Source organism: Serinus canaria, chromosome 18, assembly GCF_022539315.1.
Source record: "Serinus canaria isolate serCan28SL12 chromosome 18, serCan2020, whole genome shotgun sequence".
Classification (NCBI taxonomy): Eukaryota; Metazoa; Chordata; class Aves; order Passeriformes; family Fringillidae; genus Serinus; species Serinus canaria.
This window is the reverse complement of record NC_066331.1, coordinates 3,414,676-3,438,668: the sequence shown is the minus strand read 5'-3', so window position 1 is coordinate 3,438,668 and position 23,993 is coordinate 3,414,676. Positions and strand designations below refer to the sequence as shown.

The 23,993-nt window shown below is 41.6% G+C and overlaps 1 protein-coding gene across 1 annotated transcript in view; it reads right to left on the bottom strand.

Moving 5' to 3' along the window:
• Positions 1 to 235: 235 nt before the first annotated feature.
• SMURF2 (SMAD specific E3 ubiquitin protein ligase 2) overlaps positions 236 to 23,993 on the bottom strand; it is a 57,464-nt gene continuing 33,706 nt past the window's right edge. Inside the window, exons 4-19 of the mRNA XM_018918901.3 lie at positions 21,631 to 21,764; positions 21,388 to 21,453; positions 17,693 to 17,777; positions 16,336 to 16,419; positions 14,597 to 14,799; positions 14,341 to 14,425; positions 12,254 to 12,412; positions 8,307 to 8,517; positions 6,750 to 6,853; positions 5,729 to 5,843; positions 5,129 to 5,307; positions 4,564 to 4,701; positions 4,243 to 4,363; positions 2,741 to 2,942; positions 1,713 to 1,788; positions 236 to 1,440 (exon numbers count right to left, since the gene is read on the bottom strand). Coding sequence (XP_018774446.1) covers positions 1,341 to 1,440; positions 1,713 to 1,788; positions 2,741 to 2,942; positions 4,243 to 4,363; positions 4,564 to 4,701; positions 5,129 to 5,307; positions 5,729 to 5,843; positions 6,750 to 6,853; positions 8,307 to 8,517; positions 12,254 to 12,412; positions 14,341 to 14,425; positions 14,597 to 14,799; positions 16,336 to 16,419; positions 17,693 to 17,777; positions 21,388 to 21,453; positions 21,631 to 21,764 — 2,062 coding nt within the window. The 3' untranslated portion in view covers positions 236 to 1,340. The remainder of the gene's footprint in view (positions 1,441 to 1,712; positions 1,789 to 2,740; positions 2,943 to 4,242; positions 4,364 to 4,563; positions 4,702 to 5,128; positions 5,308 to 5,728; positions 5,844 to 6,749; positions 6,854 to 8,306; positions 8,518 to 12,253; positions 12,413 to 14,340; positions 14,426 to 14,596; positions 14,800 to 16,335; positions 16,420 to 17,692; positions 17,778 to 21,387; positions 21,454 to 21,630; positions 21,765 to 23,993) is intronic.

Genomic DNA, 23,993 nt, shown 5'->3' with positions numbered 1-23,993 from the left:
AGGGCACTGTCTCTGAAGCAGCCTGATTTATCCACACACCAAGAGCATATCAGACAGATCTCAACTGAGAATTTCCAAACTAACATCAAAGTTCAGTTCCCTCTACTGGTAGTGCATTTTATTCCCCTTTGAAGAGATCAACCCATGCTATAAATCATATATATACTTACTTCCATCCCTACAATCAATAAATTATGTGCTCTCACAACCTCATTTCCAAAGCACATTACACATATTTCAGTCAATACACCATTTTTCCTTAGCTGTAACTTCAACCCACGTGTCATGAGCAGCTGGACAGAGATTACAACGTGTTTTACCTGATAAATCTTTAGCATCAACAAATATAGAATATGATTTGGCTGCATTCAAACAAACTTTGGTTGACTGGACAGGATGGATTCTGGAACAAACTGCTGACAGGCTTCTACTGGCAAAGCCCATCAGTGCTTCAACAGCTGAAAAATGCAGTGTTTCAATTTAAGGTCAAAAGCAACAAAAAGTACTCTTGACAGACTTGTTAGAAAAATGCTGTTTAAAAAAAAAAAATCCAAACATCTACTGTTCATTAAGAAAAGGTTATTCCACGTGTAAACACAAGGACTGTACCAAATAGTCTGTGTCACTCACTAGAAATTCTGCTGGAGGAATCTGACAAGTGATATAAATAGGACCCCAAAACATCATATTTGGAATTCCTGCTTGAAAAATATAAAAAAAGCCCCTGTGGCAACATTTACCTGGAATTTACATTGCAGAATATAATGGTTTGCTATAAGAAAATGCAGTTAACATGTAAGTGGCTTTCATTAAAAAGATTAATGATTCTTTCAGCCAATTTTATGCAAAGTTAGAATAATCCAAAATATTTTTTTTCCAAAAATAGCAGGTATAGATGCTGTTCAGTATCATACATTTAAAACAGGCTGAAACATGACTTGTACCGACTGCTGAAGTTGTGTCTTGGAATCTGAGAATAGAAATCAGGTAGGCAAATATAATAGATTACCTCTTACAAAAATAGTAGTAGTCTTTAAGTATAGAATACTGCTTAACTGTTGAAATGTAGGAAAAGTCAGCATTCTGTATGTTCAAGATATTAGTTTTTAATAGCAGCTGAATGATCCTATGGCAGCAACCACAGAACCTATTTTCTTGAAATAAAAAAATTTTAAAAATTTTAAAAAAAAAATCCAAAAGTTGTCCTTTCCCTCCCAATGTCCTAGTGTAGAAAAGGGAAAGTTTCCTGTATTTCAAGCATTTCTTGAGTCTTGGCTGAGGGAAGGAAGGGCTTTCTGGCTGACAGGAGTATAAATAGAGTCTGGGAGAGGCTGGCAGGGTCATTCCACAGCAAAGCCACAGGTCTCCTCGATGGCCGTGAGCAGCTTCTCGTAGAGCTTCTCGTAGCTCTCGTAGGCAGGAATGTCGATCCTGTTGAAGCTGGGGGGAAGCACAGAGGTTTCAGCTCTGCAGCCATCACTGCCAGCTCTGCCTCACCTCACTGAGCTGCAGATGCTGCCAGCAAGGCTTAATTAAGGAGGCCACCCAGCTCCATTAAAGAAAAGCCATCTCCAGATGTCACACCTCTGCTGCTCCCTAAGGGACAGCTTGGATTATGTCATAAAGGACAAAAGAAGTGAGACTGCTCCAAATACTCTGACAGCAGATTGGTCCTTAAGCTACAGATCACAACAGAACTGACAAAGTCTTACCAGGTATGAGCTTTAGGCAAATTATTAGTGCTGGCATCAATCTGGTGTATTGTGAAGAGCCGTGGGCCGGCAGCACCTGAAAACCCAGAGCAGATCTCTGTTACTGTGTGGAATAACATGAAATGGCTTTGGTGCACTGCAACAAGAGGAGAGCAATTAAAATACCAAGAGAAGCTCTGCACCAAGGAAGATGAAATCATAAACAGGCAGGAAAAACTGCAAAGTTCCAGTGCTTGTGGGACAGACCCCCTCCTTGTCCACCTGCAGTTATTTAAAGGAAAGGCAAGGAAAAAAAGCACTGATAAGGAAGAATAAATCAGCTTTTTCACACAGTGTACTGCATAATTCCAACAGTTTTTAATTTCTCTTATCTCACCCCTCCTGTACAACAAAACTTCCACAGCTGTACCTGTCCCTAACAGGTCTTGAACAGTGGCCAATTCCACTGAAATCCCACAGCGTCACAATGTCAATTCCTTATAATTTTATTCAATTTATCTGACTACTAGAAATCCCTTCAATGTCTCTGCTAAAGAAAAAAGACTGCAACACAGCCATTGTTTAGACCTGGTCTGCACTGAAGATGCCACAAAGGACAGAAGAAGCTATAAAAATGTCCCAACCTGAGCAAAACTAGAATCCTGGTATGAGCAGCCATTAAAAATACAATTTTTACACAGGGTCAGTGTTTCTCATGGGGACTCTGCTGTTAAATAAGAGTCTGAGCTTGAGTTGTGTTACTGCATTTCAGTCTAAAAGAACCCCCAGAGCTGTGCACCTGATGAGGGTTTGTAAAAGTTAGGAATTAAAAGCCTGCTCCTGGAACCCCTCTAAGATCTGAGCTGATCAGAACGCCTGCAGAACTGAAATGAAAGAGCCATTTGCACCTGCATAAGAAGGTACCGGACACACAAAAAAGAGCTACTCGTGATTGCAATCAGACCATTGAAATGGCTCTTTAGCAGTCGCTGGGCATGGCAGCCCCACCTCCAGCTCTGCCCTGCTCCAGGCACAGCCCCGGGCGTTACCTTGCAGTGCCTTGAAGCCCTGCAGAGGCACCCGAGAGGAGCCGGTCACGAACTGCAGCAGCCGCGCCCTCCTCTCCTCGTCGAAGAGCTCCACAGCCTTCCAGAACCACTTCACGATGTTGCTGTCGGGGGTACAGTGTTTTAACCTGGTATTTGCCTTCCAGTCGTTAACATCGATTTTTCCCAGTCCACAAATGATGAGCTGTAAATTTAAAATAGATTTATTATATTATTTCATCACTGGTATAAAAGTGGGTTTGGAGCCAAATTATGAAGAAATGATAATGAAAAATTGACAGATTTTATACCAAAGGCAAATGATAACTTCTCCCTCATCTTAAACAATGCAGAAAGATAGATATCTTGGTTTTTTTTAATTTTACCTCTGTACACAAACCGTTTTTCAAATGGTCTCAATTCAAATTAAAAAGAACCCAAAGAACCATTTCAAGCTTAGACAAGAGGGCCTTGACCTGTCAGGTAAACAGAAGCACAGATTCTACCCCTGTATGACAGTGCAGGAATAATTCACATTTGACCTCAGTATTTCTTTAGGAGCATGGCCCAGGGTGCAGTTTGGCTGGTCCAGCTCTGGAGCCCTAAAGGGAATCTTGTTCTTGTGATACCACACAAAGGACAGAGCAGCTTTTCCTGGCACTGAGCTTCCAGTGCTCCTGAAGGGAGTTCCACAATGGATCAGGTTAAGTTCAGGGAGGATGTGATCATAATTCTGAAGACATTTTTATGACTAAGGACACTGGACCTTCCCCTTTCTCATTTTACAGCTGCAAAATGGTTCTGGGTTAGCAGCATGGCTGGCTCAATGCTGGGAGTGAGAATATTTGGGATAAAGAAGGAGCAATCACCACGTTCCAGCCCAGGAATCACAAGCACATGTGAATAATTTACCTGTGGCCATTTTACAAGGCAAACCCCTCAATCCACAGACTGCAATTACATTGCATTTTAAAGCAAGCTTGGGATCTGTGGATTTGCCTTCAGAGGATATTGTTTGGATGCTGATCCTGATGTTCTGTAGCACACTTGTTTGTGACAGCACCTTTCCTTCTGCTGGATTTACAGGACCAATGGAGTCTGGCTAAACTGAGCTCTGCCAAACCCCAGGTGCCTGACACCACTCAGGGCAGTGCACTAAGGGCTGGGAGAGAGTGACAGCCTGTTCTCCTGGCAGCATTGAATTTCACATGAGGAACTGCCCTGTGAGAACTGCACCAGGACTCTGCCAGAGCAGTGACACAGCCCGAGGTCACTGCAGGTCCTCAGAAGGCTCAGAGAGGTTTGAGCTACAGGGGAGGGGCTGCAGCCACTTGTGCAGTTGCTGTGAGCTGTCACCTCCAGGAACACTGCCCCAGCTCTCATGGGAGGCACACACACAGCCATGGTCCCCCTGAACTGCCCAGCCCTTGCCCTGCCCCTTATCCCAGGTGACAGCACACCAGGGACAGCTCTGAGGGCCTCGCTACACCTGACACAACACTGACCTCCAACTCCTTCTCATCAAATGTCTTCAGCAGATGTTGTGGGATTACTTCATTAAATCCCTTCTGGAGTGCCAGAAACTGAGCTTCGATTCCTCGCAAAAACCGCCAGTTCACATAAAGTCTGTGAGCAAGTGCAAATCGGGTTTGTGGAGGATGCATTCAAATACAACAAAGCTGCAACTGATCCAGCCCCACTGACAGAGCACTGCACAACCCCGCAGCAAAACCCAACGGCACAAGTAACACTGACAATTCAACAAGTAACAGCTCCTCCCCACCGTAGGAAATAGAAAAAGAGCCTGGGAGAAGCTCCTGATGTACCTGACATATTCCTTTTTGTTCTCCTCTGTCACGGGGATGCTTTTGCCGTTGGGTTTCAGCTCGTGCTGGATGATCTCCCCGTAGGCGTTGTGCTCCACACAGAACGTGTGGTCCAGGACCCCGGTGATGTCGTTCTCACTGGTGCAAAGAAAGCAGCAAATGACTGAGGGAAAACATATTCTGCAAATATATGACAGCCACGTTTTATCTGACAGAAGCACAGTTTCATTTTTCAATGGCATTTCAAAGTCCTGCCTGGATGCAGAAGGTGAACATACAGTTTTACTATGTTACATTTAAAAATCTTTATCAAAGTTTCACTGTTATATTTTAATAACCTGTTACTGTCAATAATAGGTAAAATTAAGAAATTAATATTAACTCTACACACCTCCCCCCTAAAATATGAGTAGCTTAAGCCTTAAAGAAGCTGAATTGTGTGAGAGATTTCTTAAATCTGCCTGAGAAGGAGATCAAAATACACCTCATTTCCAGGATTTAGGACCATTATCACATATATCAGAGACAGCCTCTAACATCCTGAGGTACCCTACAGAGTACATACAGTATCCAGACTAAGCTGTTATGGAGATCAGGGTCCACCAATTCCATGTCATCCAAAGTAATTGGCTTCCCAAGCAACTGCTTGTAGAAAGGCAACGTGAAGCCCCCGTCAATGTAGTGCCCGTGGAACACAGCCATCCCCATGATCCTGCCCACAAAGTGGAAATAGGACAAGTGTTCCTGGAACAGAGCAGAGACAAGGCCATTCCGCTGAGTAAGAGCCCCACTGCTGAGCATGAGACAAAATTTCAACACCCAGAAAAGAAGAAAACCCCAAGCCCAAAGCCTGTGTAGAGGTTTTGTTTTGTTTTCATGCATGGCACACTGAGCATTTCACTTCCAGTCCAGGAGTCTTACAAGTAACAATCAAACTGAATTTCTCCCCAAGGAATCATGAATTGACATCTGACAGAAAATTAAGAACACATTTGAGAAGTCTGATCAGTGCAAAAAAGAAACTATCATATAACTGTACAAATTCAGTGTCCAGCAGTACCAACTGTAAGGATTTGGCTCCTAAGTGTTGAAGCCTGTCCAGGTGTGTGTTTGATTTCTGCTCAGAAAACAAGCCCTGATTTACAGCACACGGCACCAGCCCTACCGGGTTGACGGCGGAGTCGGGGTTGATTTGCAGCGTGTAAATATCATCCCGGGAGTACTGGAAGAGCCCATAGTATGGATTCAGCATTTCATGGGACAGCAGGTACAGCCACTCCCTAGAAAATAAAATAATTTATTGGTACTCTACAGAAAAATGCATTCCTACACTGAGAATTGTTTCAAAATAGTCTGATTTTTAAAATCTTACTATTGAACATAAATGTGAAGGAAGTTAACTCTGAACATGCTGAGATATGGCTGAAATCAGAACTGCTTTTACTAGCTCAGTAACCACACTACACCTGAGAGCTGATGGATTTCCAGCTTTCCAAGACTTTCCTTCAGGTTACTCATTTCCAAGAGACTTTCTGACTGTGATTCTCCTACATCCATTACACACTAAGACAAGACAATGTGTATTCGCTTGAATAGAAAGATGTTGGAATAAAAGCTTTTGATATAAACCATCTTTAAGGTAATGGATATATTTAGTTCAGGTTTTAATTATGTGTTCACAAATCAGTAAATAATGGTCTGATAATTAGGAATGTAATTTTTTAATAAGGGAAAAATAACCTCAGACTGCTGACAGACTGAAGCTGCTCACCAACTGGTGAGCAATTTTGCTTCAAACAGCAGTGACAGTTTGCAACAAAGGATATTTTTTGGTTAAAATTGTGCCATAAAGCCAAGAATTTAGAGGTATATATTCTCAGACACCCAAACTTCACTAACAAAAGAAAAAGATGTTCATTTCAATAGATACCAAAACCTCTCACATATGACAGATATTTGGCATGATGTGTAATTTGCATTTTATTTTCAATAAATTAGGGTTTTTTTGATGCAGTTTTTCTTTGACAATACTACCTAGAGCTATATGTTCTTCTGACATTAAATCTGTTAGAGAAATAAAAAGAAATGAGAATAATACAAAAGAAGCTGAGCTGGTTCAGGATTCAAAGCACAGGGGCAGCTGGCAGGGCTGGGTGCAGGGGAAAGACAGAGGAGCCACTGTTTACCTGGCCACACCTCCATAATCAAGGCCCTCCTCCCCACGAAATTTTATCATCAATCGTTTCCACAGGTCTTTTGGCCTCATCTTCATGACTTGCCTGTAGGATTCCTGTAAACACACAACACTTCCTTTTAGTAACTGCTGTTTGCAGAGTAAAAGCTGCTGCTGTCTATTGGAAGTGAAGGGAGTTTCAGATTGAGTCCAAAGGGAGCACTCTAAAAGGGGACATTATTTTCCTGATGTTCCTCAGTTTCTCAAATCACAGATTGTTTCTTCATTTTCTCCAAATGTGATAACACTTGTCAAATAAAATGATGAGAAGATGAGAAGAACCACCTCCCATTAAATTTCCAGGGTGAGCAGTGATCAGAACATTGTCCCTCACTCTCACATTACTGACACAATTTTTTATAAGTTAACTCCTCTTGTTTTCCCAAAGGGCTCCTGGTTTTTGCAGCCTGAAAAGCCAAGAGTGGAGCTTGTACTCTGGGTAAAACACATGTGCCAGCCTCCAAGAAGCACCTTAGGAAGGGAATCAGCAATGCCATGCCAGTAAATCCACAGGATTATTCCTCTGTCAGTGTGTTCACCAAGGAATCACAGAAAGCAAGTTGAAAGGCAGAACAAATGCAAATGAATAAGAGAAAAAAGTCTGGTTCCTCTTTATGTGCAGTATCAGCCCCAAGCTCTGCCTCTACGGGACAGAGGAGGCAGGGGGGTGTGTGGGCACCCAACACACTGGACTGAACAAGAACATCCTAATTCTGTAGCCTTCCCTCCCTCCTTCTTTCAGCTGCTTACAAAGTGATCTGACTCTCCAAAGGGAAGACCAACACAAATCTTTCTTGGCTGGGAAAAACTGTGACAACACAGTGGGGTGATCAAGTTTGTGGGTGGGGTAAAAATGCAACAGGGATGGGTGGGATGGGTGAAAGTCCTCAAAAGGACAAACTGTTCTCCAAAAAAGGCCAATGAATTTTAAGTGCGTTTAGTCAAGTCAACAGAATGATTCTGTTGATTACATCCCCAAACAGAATGCAGAGACCCCACCATGGGCATCTCTGGCCATTCAGAAGCCCAGGCAGTTTGTAAAACTGGTCTGATTCTGGAGAGAGAATTCAGATTGATGATAAGAAATCCAAACTCTGCAGAGGAATCCTATTCAGAAGTAGTTTTACTTAAGTTACACTGTATCAAAGATCACTAATAACAGAGTTGAATTTTTAGCATCCCCTCTAAAACACTCATCAGCTTCTCAAATACAAGGAAGAAGTGAGACAGGATCCTCACATTAAGTGCTCAGACTTCTTTCCACAGTCCCTGACAAGGGCTGCACATCTCCAGCCACAGAGAAAGTTTTCCTTGATGTAGTTCATCTCTCCAGGCTAAAGGCATCTATGTCAATTACATGACAGTCCTGGCACCCCCCTGAATGCCTCCTCTTCACCACAGTAAAATCCCAGTTTTAACTGCAGCCCCCGAGGTTCCATCGAATGAACAACTCCTTTACACAGCTATAAACAACCCCCCTGTTAAGAAACAGGTCAAAATCTCGAGTTACCTCAAAAATCTCCTCCCTGGAGACCTCGATGCGACAGTGGCCAGCCTGAGGCTGCTGCTGGGACAGCTCCTGCCGCAGGATCTTGAGCTTCTGCACCAGGTCGCGCTTGTAGCGCGGAACCGTCAGGCACTCGGCCTCGTCCGGGAGCTGGCACAGGGACACCACCTGCTGCTGCTGCTGGTGCTGCTGGTCCTTGAGCTGGTTCTGCCGGCTGCAAGCACACACAGCTGCCTCAGAGACCATTCATCCAGCCCCTGCTCTCTCCTTAAACGTTCAGGCATTGCCCCTAAACTGCTTTCAATTCACTGGGATTATTACTGAAAACGTCTGGGGCCAGTAAAGAATAAATTCAGAGCGATTTTATCCTGACCAATGACATATGGGTCTGTCTTTCTTGGCAACTATCAGGTGTTTTTAGGGCTTGTTATTTCTATTAGTGCTACTCTACAAAGTATGCAAAAGGTTACAGCTCATACAATAAGGTATTATCCATAGAATTTTACTACTAAGCTGCTGACACTGAATTTCTCAGAGACCATTTCCACATTTCCTTTGCGTGTTTTCCCTTCCTCCATTTTAAAATTCAGGGATCTGCCAAACACTCTGCCTCTAATCTACAGTCAATACCATCGTCTGTTTTAAATGGCTTGTCTGGAAAAGAGTAAGCTTACAAAAAGATGTTTGTACTGGCAGCTTGGCAAGGACCTTGTCCCTTGTACCTGGCCTAGTCTGGACCGCAGGAATGTGGGAGTTCACATGGAACTAATTGGCACAGATAAACAAGTATTTTTACTAGCAATTCGAAGAGATTTGGTAAATCTGACTTCTTGCTAGGAAAAGTAAATGGATCATGTTGCAGAGATGTTCTCTCTGTGTTCTTTCTTGTACACAGTGAGTGGATATTTTTATAGCTTTTTAGTATGGTATTCCCAAGCAACACAGGATAAAAACTGTATTTTTAAAGCCTAAGAATATCATCTCTCTGTGGAGCACATGAGACTACCCTACATTTACTGGATAAATAAGAAACATTACAATTTAGAATGTTTTCCAGTGGAAGGCTAGTTCTTCTTTTTTTTTAGTATCAAAGATTAAAAAAATAGATGGAACCAAATACTGTTTTAATGTATTTTATAACTTCACTTCATAAATGAAATTTATAATTTCAAATTATAATACATTTATTGTAATTTAATAATTTTAATGTATTTTATAATTTCAATGAAATTTACATTTCATTGTCTGTCTTGGGACAAGGCCTAGTAGAAAACTCTCCTGGCTAACCAAAATTCACCTCCCGACTTTTCCACAGGGACACCCAGAAAAATACAAATCATTGTAATAATTCAGACACACACTGGCTCTGGTTCTGTGGCTCTATGTCATTTGTGCCATGTGCATGGTAACTTTCATCTGTGATTAGTTTTAAATAGGAATCTCATTTAAACTGTATTTACTTGATACAATATTAAAGCTAAATCCTCATTCTATTGTCTGGAATTTCTAATTCCATAAGGAGGACTAAGTGAAAATTCTCCTTGTATAGGACTAGCAGAGAAGGCTATATTTATATACTACAGTGAGCACCCCTCCATACCACATTTAAGGGTAAAAAGTCACAGTTCCCCAAAGCACAAAGCCAGAGAGGGTCATTCTTAAAGGAAATGCAATCTCTGAAATGAGCATGATGTTAGCATCAAATGAAATCATTGCTTTTCTCCACACAGAGCTTCCCAAAGTAAGGAAGTACTAGGAGGAAAAAAAGAAAATGATTCCAGATTTGACTAAAACTGATCAGTGCAGTATTAGCTAAACAACCTGCAGTGTCTGAGGTCACTAAATCTCATTTCTCAGTTTGTTTTCCCAGCTGAGTGACTATGCTTGATTCCATAGAGTGCTTTAAGGATAAAACTAAATACTTTTCAAGTGCCACAACTTATCAAAATTATCACAAACTCTTGGTCAATGTCTCAGAACAGAACTGGGTAACAAGTCTGATTATTTTCATAACTTACAAAGCAAATGGCTTTACTCAGCTCAATAGAAAAAGTACCACTGAGAGTAAATGCCTCTGAACCTAAAACTCTATCACACCCATCCCACACAAAGCCTAAACTTACTCCTTTGATAATTTACAAAATGACAGGCCTAAGGCAAAATAGGTTTTTTTGTTGTTTTTTAAAAGAACAAATAAGGAGGTGGGCTCAGGGTAGGGGAAACTTTCACACATCCTGTTTGGTGCAATAAAAGAATAAACACCAGAAATGATTTATCAGACTTTGCTGATGACACTGTTGGGTGAGTTTCTGAAATCCTTTTCTAATGAAAGACAGATGGACAAATGAACTTCAGCACACTGTAGGAGAACTCTACGTTCAAATAAATGCTAAATGGTTCTGTGATTCTGGAAATTAAAAGTCAAATTGGATTTTCCAGCTAACAAAGGTTGCTCTGTTATCAGTCCTCCACAATCCACGTAGAACTGGCTACTGTGCCCCTTCTGCCATTTCAAAATAAACCCACCTGAGGAGGCCAGTTTGTCAAGTACAGCCCAGTTCACTGAGCTTTCTACAATTTCAGAATTGCACTGCTGTAGCCAAGAGGGTCTGAAGTTTTTCTTGAAGTAAAATAACTGAATCTGCACTGATTTTAGGAACTTTTCTGTGTTTGAAACATGAACATGCTCCTTCACTGCTGATTTTTATCAAGACCATTTTATCTTCAAAACACCAATTTCAATTCAGCTAAAATGAGTAGCAATTTGTTTTAAACTAAAAAAAAATTAAAAAAAAGCACCCGAAGTTTCTGGATGATGGCAGCTTACTAAACTCCTGTAACATACGCATATAAAAGCAATGATTTCTCTAACATATTTTCTGTATCTAGCCTCCTCTCCCTCTTGGGGTGTGAGGTTCAAGTGTATATTGGGTAGAGGCTAGACAGCTTTTGTGTAATGCAGAAAAGACATGCTGTCTCCTGGATATGACTTTCCATTCCTCAGCTTTGTCTTTTCGATGCTTATTCCCATTATTCTTTCCTTCAGCTTTTCTTCCCAATGATTCACTTCCTTTCAGGACTATTCCTCCTACTGACTCCTCACCCAGGGCTGCCTGGCTTTCCATCCAACCAACTCTTCATTGTTTCTCCCACTTAACACCTACTCAATACTTTACAGGTGTTTCCCAAGAGTATTAAAAGGTATTAGCAGGAGAAACAATAGAATCAAACTCACAAGTACCTCGTACAAGCCCCTGAGAGAAAAAAAATGAGAGAAGTAAGAAATATTTGTTTGCTTGTTGGTTTCCATTTTTAGTAGAAAATTCCCAGTGTGTAATGAGTGTCTAGGGAATAAAACAAGAGCCAGAATTCTTTTAAGTTTCCCCTTCTCTTTTTAAAACTGTGAGATGAAATTATGATATCAAAACACGACGGCAGAAAAAATGCGGTTCCTATTTTATCCTTTCTGTAAAAAAACCGAGTCCAATGATTGGGACCTTGTTTTGAGAACATACCAACTAGTCCTACTCCAAAACTGAAGGCAGGAGCTGAGTTATTTCTCCTTTACTCCAGGAAAATAGCTGGGCACTTGTGCACCCCCTCCTAACTCATCAGTATTTGACACCACCGGCTCACATGCAACTTCTTGTTTTAAAACAAGTTCTCCATAACTGAAAATAGAATGAGGTATAATGAAAACAATGTCTCTCTTGCTGTAAGGGGGAAAAAAAAAAAATCTATGGGCCAATCTTTCCCACCAGACAGCACTTGCTTCCCTCCCCCTGTGTATCACAACAGCCACATTCCTGCCTAAATGCTCCTGCAGGCTTTTTTCAAGCTCATCTGTGCCGTGAAACAGAGCAAGTTGTGAGTGCTGTGTCAAAGAACCACTCCCTAAAGCCTCGGGAATGGCAGAGTGCATCTGACCCACAGCCAGGCTCCAGACTCACTTCAGGACCAAGTGCAGGTTTGCAGAGAGCCGCGGGTCCGTGAACTGCGTCGTTCTGTTGTTATGGTCAACAAAATAAACCCTGCCCGTCGCTGTATTTCGGATCTCCCATCCAGGAGGCAGTGGACCAAGCTCTTCACAATTGATGTTGCTAAGATCCCTGTGAAAACAAATATAAAATGAAAAATACCTCAGCAATTGGCCTCTGAGCCAAACAAGCGTAAATGTAACAGAACAATTCCATGAAGTCTGAGAAAATGTATTGTTTCAGAAACCTGATCTGTTCAGCTGGAATCTCTGCTCCCAAGGTACAAGCCCACCACAGCAAAAACACACACCCCAGAACACATGCCATGGGGAAAAAAGTCCTTATCAAATAGCCCTCATTTTACAAACTAACTTCAGCTGTTCAATTAATAAAGGCTTCAAACAAAAATAAAGACCATTGCCATATTTGTCAAAATGGAATTGCAGTTCTGCACCAATTCTGACAGAAAACATTTTTTAAAACAACATTAGTCACGTAAGGAGCTGTGAATCACACTTTAGAAACTCGTACAAAACAAAACTGTATTGCTGAAGAGTTATACTTTCCATGAAGAATTACACATGGGATGTGCATGGCACTGGCTGCTTTGCCCCAGAACCCCATGAGCCTGTGGGAAGCAAACAGCTCTAACAAACTATTTCAAATCAAGTAGATGAACAATGACTCAGCTCTGCCCTGAGCAATGCAGAGGTGGCTCAAAAGGTCTCAAGAAAAATTCTGCTGAAATTCAGAAGATGTAAATTCATTCCAGAGCCTCACTGAAAACAAATGGTGGTCTCCAAAAATATACACTGATTATTCATGGATGCAATTCACACCTCAGACTCCTCACAATGTCCAGTGCAGCTCTTCCCAAAGGTGTTCAGCTCTCCCGGTATGATGGGAGCTGAGGGAGGAAAGAGCCAAGGGACAGAATGCCTTAAAAGGTGCAGTCTGCAGGGACTGCAAAGACTTGAGGAGCCACTAATGGAAACATGGAAACAAGCTCTGGGACTGAACTGCTGCTATTCCCCACGAACACACTGCTGCTGTACTGCAGGGATTACTTCTGCTGGCTCCATGACTGTGGCTATTAGCCTCAAAAATACAATATTCCTTAGAAATGACATAAATTCTATCCTCATGTAAACAATTCTTGTTCTCAGAGACACTCCTGCTGTTTGTGCTGCCACACCTCAGGGCAGTGCTGACTTAGATTGCACACAGAACTATCACACCCCAAACTTAAGGATTAGATCTTCAGATTATTTTTGTTAGAGCCTGGTTTTGCATAATACACAAGTCACTGATTTCCTACACTGGCTCTGCAGGCAGTGCAACAAAGCAAGGTACAATCTTCCAACAGAAAAACAGTAACAAAATTCAATTTCAAACCTGCCAATTTCAAACCACACAAATCTCACACCACCATTCCTGGACTTCAGGAGGCAAGTGTTTACAAGAGGATTTATTATCATTTACAACTGTATTTCTTGGTTATTTAAAGGATAATCAGAAGCTACTAATAATTTCCACTATCATCCTTTCCTTTCAAACACATCAGCAATAATCACATGTATATGAACAGTATGTACATGTATATTGTGTAAATAAGGACATGGAATTTAAGACTTAGGATTTGTTTTCTTCCAAGTGTTGAGATAATTTCAACAGGAAAAGCAGTTTCAAACCAATTTAGTTTTCACCAAAGTATCTTGATGGAACTTCTTTTGGAAGGGTTCAGCTTTTACTGTTTGTTTCATTATGTTGCAGAGTACTAAAATCTGGACTTGGCTCTAATTCATATGCAAAAACTAGAATCAGTGAACCGTTCCTGTTTCCAAAACACTACTTTAATTTATTTCCTAGTTTTCATTTTTTCATTACAATACCAACTTGAAGAACTGGGGAAGACAGACTAATTTATTTTGATGAATGACATGTTAAAATAATGTATTAGGGGCCAAGAATCAGAAATATTAGCCAGAGAAAACTTTGAGGAGAGCGCTGCTTAAATGTTTTTGATTTGAAATTTTAAGGGTACGTCCATCATTTCTTACCTAGGTACTCTTGGATCGTGCCACGTGCTGACACCAGTTTGAGTATGCAGAAAATAGACCTGACCTTGCTGAGTTGTCCTTTGCTCTGTGAAATCAAGACAAATTAATAAATGTAAGAACAAAAAATGCAGCACGAAGACTCACAAAGACCAATTTCCTTCAACCAAGGAATGAAAATATCTTCCACATGAGAAGACACAACCCATTTTCCCCATTCCTTGAGAGCCCCACAAGCAAGCCCCTGTGATTTCCATACCATATCCCTCAGGCAGGTCGGGAGGGGTGTGCAGGTGTGTCCTGCTCATGTAGTTCCTGTGCCTCTGGGAGCGCACCCTCCTCTCGGCCAGCCGCGGATCCGCCGCCTGCCCGCAGGACGCGCCGTTGGTGCCGCCGATGGGAGTGTTCTCATCCACCAGGCAGCTCAGGGGCCTGCCCGGGCTCGAGTACTCGGATGCTGGCCTGGGGACAGTGCGACAACCTCAGTGCTGCTGGCCATGAGGGTCACACAGCACACCTGGGGCAGCTGCACCCTGGGCTCTGGGGACACCTCGACTGGAGCAGGAAGCTCCTGGTCCGCGCTCACCAGACGAACCAGGAACCTTCCTGCCTCCTGTCGCCGCATTTCTCTTCCCAGAGAAAAGCAAGGCACAATTCTTCCCAAGAGTATTTCTGGGTTTCACATTCTCTGAACCTCAGAGACAGATAAAAACAATTCTTGTTTTTATCTTGCTCCTGTGTTGTTCACAAGTGGAATGCATCATGGAAGATTGTTTACCTGAAGGGAATTGATAATTGGATTCTGGTGTGAGTGTTGTGATTCATTGGCCAATTGAATCCAGGTCTGTCTGTGCGTGTGTGTGGGGACTGTGGGCTGACAGTCACACGATTCTGTGCAGTTTGACTTGAGTGCTTGGCAGATTCAGTTTAATATAATATAGAATTATCTAGTCTAATAAAGTAATTAATTAACCTTCTGATAAGATGGAGTCCTCCTCATCATTTCTCCCTGCCACGAGGGTTGTCTTGTTCTGATAACCTCCAAACTTTCTCACCTTGCCTTCATGAGGCTGAGGAAGTGATCAGGCCTTGCTATTCCTTCTAACTTTTATGGAATGTTATCAGGCCAGGATGGTGAAAAAGGGCTAAGCAAGAATAAAAGCTCACAAGAGCAACATTGACCAGCATGATTTTGTATCTCAATGCTGCTTTCAAAAGGATTTTAAATGGGTTAAAGGGGGATTTACAAGGTCACAAGAAATCCCCAAGACATATTATACATTTTGCATTTGTTTTTCTACTGTATCTAGAGTTTAGAATGGGTATTTCAATATACCAGGAAAAACAGAAATAGAAGAACTAAAAGCTGTTCAGTCCTTTCAATCCAAAACTGCAAACATGTACCAGAGCTGACAGTGTTAACAGTCCAGATTATTTAAAATCAAATATATCCATGCAGAGACCAGGATGATATTGAGAATGGAAGAGAACATCTGCAGGCACAGACAATCTGCAGAGGATTCTGATAAAAATGCAATGACACTGCCTGCAACACAGGCAACAGCAAAAGTGACTTGAGAAACAGTTTCACAACACACATCTACAGTGACCAGAAAAAGTGATCATGATTTCCAAACACACTCTGCAGCCATCAGCTGTAACTGTTCTGGGTTACATAGTCATAGAGCAGTCTCTGACAGCTACTCATGGTCTCACTTCTTCACCCCTTAAGATGTCTGCAAATTTAATATCTGTATTTATAGAGCCCTTCCACAGCATCTCTACAAGAAAGCAAAGATGTTACAGCCAGAGCAGGGGAAAAAGGACTCAGAATGATCTTCTGAGTTAAATATTAGGCAGACTGAAGGAAGATGCTAAAGAAGGAAAGCATTCAGCTTGTGCAGAGGAATGAGCAACCCAATCCCCCTGGGAGAGCCCCTTGGAACTGCTCAATACCCAAACTCCATCCTCCCCACAGTGTCCCCAGGACCTTCTCACCGTGTGGGTCGCTCCCACTGAGTTGTCCGTGTGATGTGGTTTAAATACTGGATCCTTCCAGAAGCAGTCCTGCGCTCCTCCCACCTGCAGGGCACACAGGCACAGATAAGGCACTGAGTGCTATTTCCAGGAAACCAGGGCACAAAATGTTTCCAACAGAAATGCCCAGCTCAGGAAGACTTACACTGCTATGAATCACGTTAGCTGAGCGAGGTGACAGGAAACAACAAAGTTCAACTCAGAAATGGTTTAACATATTCTTCCCTTGGAACCAGGCACATCATTAACAGTATCACACCTTCATAGTCAATAATGGCTTGAATTCTAATTAAATCCAAGTAGTCACATAAAGGAACTTCTTGGAAACACGTTTAATAATGCATTTAACTTCTTTTGACCACTGACTCTAACAAATGCTTTCACAGCATCTTCATGCATGACTTGCTTTCATTAAAAAGTCAGCTTCAAATAATATGACGTTTGAATTATCATTACATTTGCACTCTGAAATACACGAGGCTGTACAGCAAATTTTGCAGTTACACAATTAAGTGAGCAATATTTATGCAAAGAACATTCTGAAGTGAAAATTTAGAAGCATTTTCAAAAACGTTTTTGACTTATCTTGACTCCAAATTAACAAAAGAATGCTGTTACAGACCCCAGGATGATGATTTGCATTTCAAAATTCATCCTCTGAAAACTCATTTTCTCCTGTTTTTACCTGCCAAGAATCACATTCAGAAAGTCTGTGTTTGCTCTGAAGAAGTTGCTGACAGCACCAGAACCTAAACCAGAGTATTTTCCTGTGTTTGCAAAACTGTTCTAGGTGATAATGATGTCATTCACTCTCACAGGGACAAACAAGAATCCTAAACCCTACTTTTGGAAAGTAAATACAGCAAGAGCTTGGGCTGCATTACCTTTTCCAGTCACGTTTTCTTCTCTAAGAGGTGCATGAAGAAGAAGTGATCCATGTTTATCACAGTGGATCTACACCTCTGCGTGGTGCTGCAGAAGGGCAGCCAGGCAGTGTGGTCACTTCCTTGCTACAAAACTACTGCATGCATAAGGCACTTTGCTGGCTGTGATTTAATCTGAAATATGTGTTTTCTAGGACAAGTTATTTTCCAAAGCATTTCTTTACATATGTCACCTCCCCTTTTCCAAGTAGAGATAAGACAACAGCCAAACTGCGCTGCGTACCCCAGCTGGCTCAGCTCCTGTGCTGAATGCACAACTGCAGAACTCTGAGTGCAAGATTTAAAACAATTTATTTGCACACTGAAGTCTCACTATCACAGCAATCTGTTGTATGAGCTGGATTTGTGTTTACATCACAGTGATGTCAGCTTACCCATCTGGTAAATCGTTATCGAATAACCGACTGCAATCCACAACTTGTCCTCCTGTGCCTATTCGGTCTCTGGACTGAAGACTGACTATTAGGATAATAAAAGAATTATTAAAGATGTGGCATCTGAATGCAAATTGTGGTTACATTAGAAAGAAAATTGGTACAACCTGGAGGACTAAGCTGAGACATGTTTAGGATATTTTTTTCCTTTTCACAAATCAAAGATGTTTGCAAAGGAACTCTGTTTTCACACACGGAATTCCTTACACCTTACTTCAAAAAAGTTAGCTTAAGGAATAGGAGTGTATGTTAAGGCAGAAAAGGAAGTGAACTGTGAAACTGCAATTAATTTTGTGTGTTGAGATGGACTGTGACACTCAACTGGTGGCAATGGGGTGCCACCTCACACACGGCTGCGACAGGGCCAACAGCAGAACTCTGAACAGGAAGAGCTAAAATAAGGAATTCCTCCCTGGTTTTACCTCCTTCTCACCTATTTTCTGCACCCATGGGTTTCAACACAGACACACAAACACAAAACCAGGCAAAATGTAACTGCTGGAAGCACTTCAGATTTGGTTTATTGGCAACTTTCTAACACCAGTAGTAAGAAGTCAAATGCAACTCACACAAAGCAGCCTGAAAAGCCCTTGCTCACCCCAACCAAAACTGCTTCACTTTGAATTTTTTTTTTTTTGCATGATTCACTGTAATGGGTATTTATGCCCGAAGCTTTTGTACTGCAATTTTGAAAACAAAGATTTTTTTAGGCTGCTTTTGTTCCCAATATCACAGTTCGAAAGTGTCCAATCTGATAATTTATGACACTTGTGTTCCTGTGGGGTTGGGGTGGTTTTTTGATGTTTTGTTATGCCTTTAACAATAAAACAATTGCTTAAAAAGCTAAATACGTGCTGTGGCCCACATTCTTGAGGTGGCATTAACATACCTCTGGACAACTGTCTTCAAGTCCTATTTATATGCAGTGAAATGATCTTACAGACCTTAACCTGGATGCAACCAAACTTTTGTTAAGATCAGAATGTCAAAAAAACTAGAGCAGAACTGGCAGATTTTGCCTGAGTCCCCAGATTTTCAACAACAAGGTGTTTTGAAGCTTAGAACTCAACAGACCAACCCAGGGAGCCCTGGAGTACCTGTTGCATTCCTAATTCACATTAACCCCTCATGGTCCATGAACTCTAACATTACAAAACAACTTCAGAGGGAAAGACACCTTGAAATTCGACCAAACCAGGATCTCACATGATGTATTTATTCTGCCACAACCCCATACACTGCAAGTTCACACCACTGCAGGTAGACAAGGTTGGGCAAACAAAACACAGAAACAGAAATTAACATAAACAAAGGCAATTACCTCTCCTTTGTGAGGAGCAAAATTTGTGCACAGCTTCATTTTGTAATAAGTAAGGGCTTATTTTTTTCTGCACTGCCACATCAGAAATAAAGTAGTGGCATAGAAGAGCTGCAAGATTAAGACACAATTCAGATGCCCCTGGATCCATTGCCAAAAATGCTCCCTTTTCTTCCTCTATTTGAAGACAACCCAGGGATTTAAGATTAAGTTCTCCTTGGTCCCTGTACCAAGGCACACCCACTGTGCACTTGATTTGTAAGATTATCATCTGCTGAAAGCATCAATTACATTTTAACATTGGTTTGCAATCTTGCATGGTCTCTTAATTTCAGAGAGTTTATCATTGGAAGGACTGAGAGTATATTTATAATTTATTCTGCCTTTTACTTATTTTTAATCCAGATTTCTCTACCATCTAACTACTAGAGTGGAATTATCTAGTTTTACTCAGGCTCATTCATCCACTCAATAAAGTTGATTTAGTGAAGAAAAATTAAAATATAAGATTAATAATGACAAATAAAAAAAGACAGGAGTCTCTGGAATCTTACCAAGGATGCATTAAATTAAAACAGAACCATGACTGAGTAAACTAGACCTTTCTGATGGTATCAACAGAAAACAGAACACAGATTTGCTCTGGGTCTCTGCTGGAACCTGACAAGGTAGTTTTCTGTAGGTTCAGTGCACAATCCAACAGCTCCTGGGGTCAGGGGCAGCCCCAGCAGCATCCCAGGAGAGCCAGAGCTGCTTTGGCTGCACCACTTCTCACAGGTACATCAGCTAAAGCCAGCCTGGCAGTCCAGTCTGTGCCCACACTGCTGACTACTTCTGACTACTTCTCCCTCACCAGTTCTCTCTGAAGCCTCTTTGCCATTGCACACTGAAATGGATTTGCCACAGGCCTCCCACAGGCTTTGGGGAGGGGTTTCTGGGTGTGTTTTTTCCCCCTTTAATGAATGGCAACACTCCCCAGCAATGCTGACCAGGATGTGAGTCCATACTCTGGAGGGCAGCATGAGAGCACAGTCCCTGCTCTGTGCTGTGCTGCTCCCAGCACACCCTGAACCTGCTCTCCTGTGCACCCAGCTCAGCCCCACCCCTCCAAGGGCACCTACAAACAAAGCTGCACACACAGGGATGCTGGAGCAAAGCCAGCAAGCAAACCAAACCCACAGCAGAACACACCCCAGAGAAGTGACTGATTCATCCTTTACTCTTCTGTGCAAGCTCATGTGGAAAATTTAATTGAGAACAGCCTGAAGGGTCAGCAATGCATTTACAAATTCACATTTCTACCATAATTTCACTCCCCTGTGCCACCACACTCTGATCTTAATGCAAGCACTTGCAGATCAGACAGAGACAGATGATTAAAGCAACACCAAGAGGTAAAGTCACAGGTGTTATTCAACAGAGGGAGGTAAACAAACACACTTATTTGCTGACTAATATTTCAGAGGTGTTCCCTGGCTGACAGAAGTGCTGTTTGAATATAATTTCAACCAGGAATTGAACATAAAACTGAGCATAAAAATTCACTTTTCTTTCCCTCATGTCCAAATATTCTCATTAACATCTTGCTGTTTAAATAAAGAACTTCCTTATCCTGACCAACTTTTGACTTACATGACCTATTAGAAATGCTGAGAACTGAGAAAGGACCAAACAAAGAACTGAGAATGCACCAAAAAGAGAGTATTTATGAAGTTTTTTGTGGATACTTGCTTTTCAATTTGCCAGCTTCTTTTTGATTCTGAAATTATTTAAAGTTCATGAGTTCACAGAATGACAAAGCACAGTTATTGAGGTTGCTGACAGACTTGTTAATAAGCCATGAAAACACAAAATTAATTGATCAAGTCATCTCAGACAGCAATTTTACTTCCTTATAAGCAAGATGCTTTTTAGGTTTTCCCCAAAACCTAAAGGAAGCACAGCCTTGCTGGAGCTCTCAATGGCCAAGAATTTTGTGGTCAGTTTTTCAGAGGCAACTCACACTCAAACTGGCACCATTCTTTACAGAGAAATTTAAAACTTTCTACATTTTTTTTATTATTTATTGTCTTATTTTCCCCAACATTTATTATAATATTTTGGTCTGGGGTTTTTTTAGGTGGTTTGAGCATTTTGGTTTGGTTTTTGTTTTTTTTTTTTTTAATTCTCTACCTACATAATTCTAGCCTGAGATCCAAATGGCTCTGGCAGTAGACAGAATTCAATATAGAAAACTGACATGTAGAAGAGTTATTTCTATAGCTACTATAGAAACTAAAGATAAAAAGAGAACTAAAGGATAAAAACCTTTACTCACCTACTATCTGTCCTCTAACAGTATCGTTGTCATTTGGCCCAAGCTTGCAGAGATCCAACCTCTGATCTACAGAATGAGGGCACAGAGTGTAAATCATACAACAAAACAAAACACCATCACAAATCACCTGGAATATAAAAGCTTTAAAATACCCAGCAAAAACCCAATTAAGTGTCATTTTGCAAAAGCCTGTACATGCAAGCTTGGGCTGAAAGAGAAGAAACCTGTCCTTAGCTTACTTACAACCAGTGTCTTTAAGGCGGTTGATTGCGTTTGAGAGAAGCCTGACACAGCCCAGAAAACCAGCTCCCTGCTTTTTATGGATTTTCTTGTGATTCCACACACTGATCGTTATTGAATCCGACTTCCCAATGTATCTGAAAAACGTGGAACAAACAGAACTGTCAGTGGCACTCACTGAACACTTTGATGATGCATCAGAAACCACCTTGGGGGAAGAAAGATCATCAACCACGATATTAAAAATTTAGCACACACTGTAATGGCAAGAGAGAGCAAGTCATCTGCAGGTAGGATGTAACTGGACTTCAATGGAAGCATGTCTCATGGAGGAGCTCACTTGAATACAAACTGCTCTGAAAGCCTGATTTGGGAGGGGGCACTCATGTGAACTGAAATCTGTTCCAACAGCAACACGAGCAGGCTGCGGGCTGGCCCTGCACCACAGCTCTCTGAGCAGCCACAAACATGCTCAGCCCCATACCCCAGCCCAGCCTGCCCCAAGGGGACAATGCTTGTGGCATCCCAGCAGTGTCTGGGGGCAGCAGGAGCAGGGACAGCAGCCCCAGTGCAGGGCAGGAGCCAGGAGCTCTTGGGGGCTGCTCCTGCAAGCCCCAGGAATGCAGGGAGCCCCAGCAGGCAGCACTGCCAGGCCAAGCCTCACACAGCTGCAGCCACCCGAGCCCAGGGAGGCTGATCTACCCTCAGCAATGCATGTCTGGGACACACATGACACCTTAGAGCCACACAACCAGGCCACAGGGGCTTGGCAGGGATGTGCCACGTTCCCCTCCTGCCCAGGACTCCTGCAGCATTCCCACGGACATGCTTGGCAAAGCCTGGCTCTGTGTGCACTGCCTTGGGGAAACCGGGGCACTGCAGGCTGCTTCACTTCTGCTTTTTCTGTTTGAAGCTTTGCTCTTCACAGGCAATTGCTTTGCGAGCTTGTTTTTGTTTGCAAACCTTTCAGAGGACAGTTTCAAAACACTCAAGATAAATCAGTGATTGCCAAAACTGAATTATTACGGCTGTTTCAAGTTGAGGGAAATGAATTTGTAACTATGGCTTAGATGCCAAGAACTGCTTGTAGTTCTCTCTTCCCAGACCACAAATTCTGGCCTTAGTTAAGTTCCAAGTGCCTCTTTTATGTTTGTTTTTGAATAAGAACTGATCAACCAATATCTAAATACATCTCCCCGTTGACTGTGGCTTTAACTGGCTTTTTAAACATTTTAATATTTTCATAAAGATAGAAATGATACTGTCAAGGTTGGCAAACCAAATAATTGAACTAACTGGCATGGCTTAAAATTACAGCTATGATCAGGTTAACACTTCTCCCATTTTTCCTTTTTCAAAAAGCAGAACTTGTACAACTTCTTTTTCCCACCTGCAGACAGCAACTGACCCAAGAAGTAGAAGACATAAAAACCTCATGGTTAAAAGTAACCACTGCACATTTACACCAAAACAAAAACAAACCCAAACAAAACACAAACTTCACATTAAAAAGCCCAAAAGTTTTTTTGAATAGTGAACTGATTGTGAAATGTAGGTCAGATTTTTGGCCTTACAACCTTGACAATGCCAATTCTGCATAAAGAAACAAGATGAAGATGGGTAATCACGTGCACAGTTGCAGTCTACAATGCTTTATGTACTTAAAATAAATTCTTATGAGAACAATTTAGGTGCACTTAAAAATAAAGACTTATCATGACCTGTCTTGAATTTTCCAGTTTTCCTTGTTGCTTTAAAAAAGTCAAAGGTATATGGTTAAACACAATTTCATTACAGAACACTTTGAATAATATGTAGAACAGCTGAATACACAACACAGTTTCCAAGAATTCCTGTAATGTTTCAGGGTGAGGTTCTCAGGGTTGGGATGAACAGTCACCATCCACACCAAGCAGGTGGGAACTCCACATTCTACTTTAATCTATTCTTGATTTTTGCACCCAAAAACCCGGGCTGGTTCACACTTTAAAAGGAAATAAGCAAGACAAGCTGCATTTTTCCAAATAAAAATTTCGATTTTTTTTTTTAATAAAGGAAGAAAATAAATAGTTAAGTAACATCTAGTTGGCTTTACAGCAAAATGTTTCATCTATATCTCTGCATCATTTCAGGCATAAAAACCCATGGTTGTATTTAGAGAGTGACAGTAGGACGAGCTGACATTTCCAATTCATTTGGTGGATAAGTTACATTTGTTTTACATCATCTGGCAATAAAGTTCCATCATAAAAGCCTGAGCTAGGAATTTTATTTTTTTATTAAAAAAGAATGTTCCAAAAAATAAAGTACAACCAACCAAACCAGAAACAAAAAAACACAACCCCCCCATTTTGTGGGATGACTCT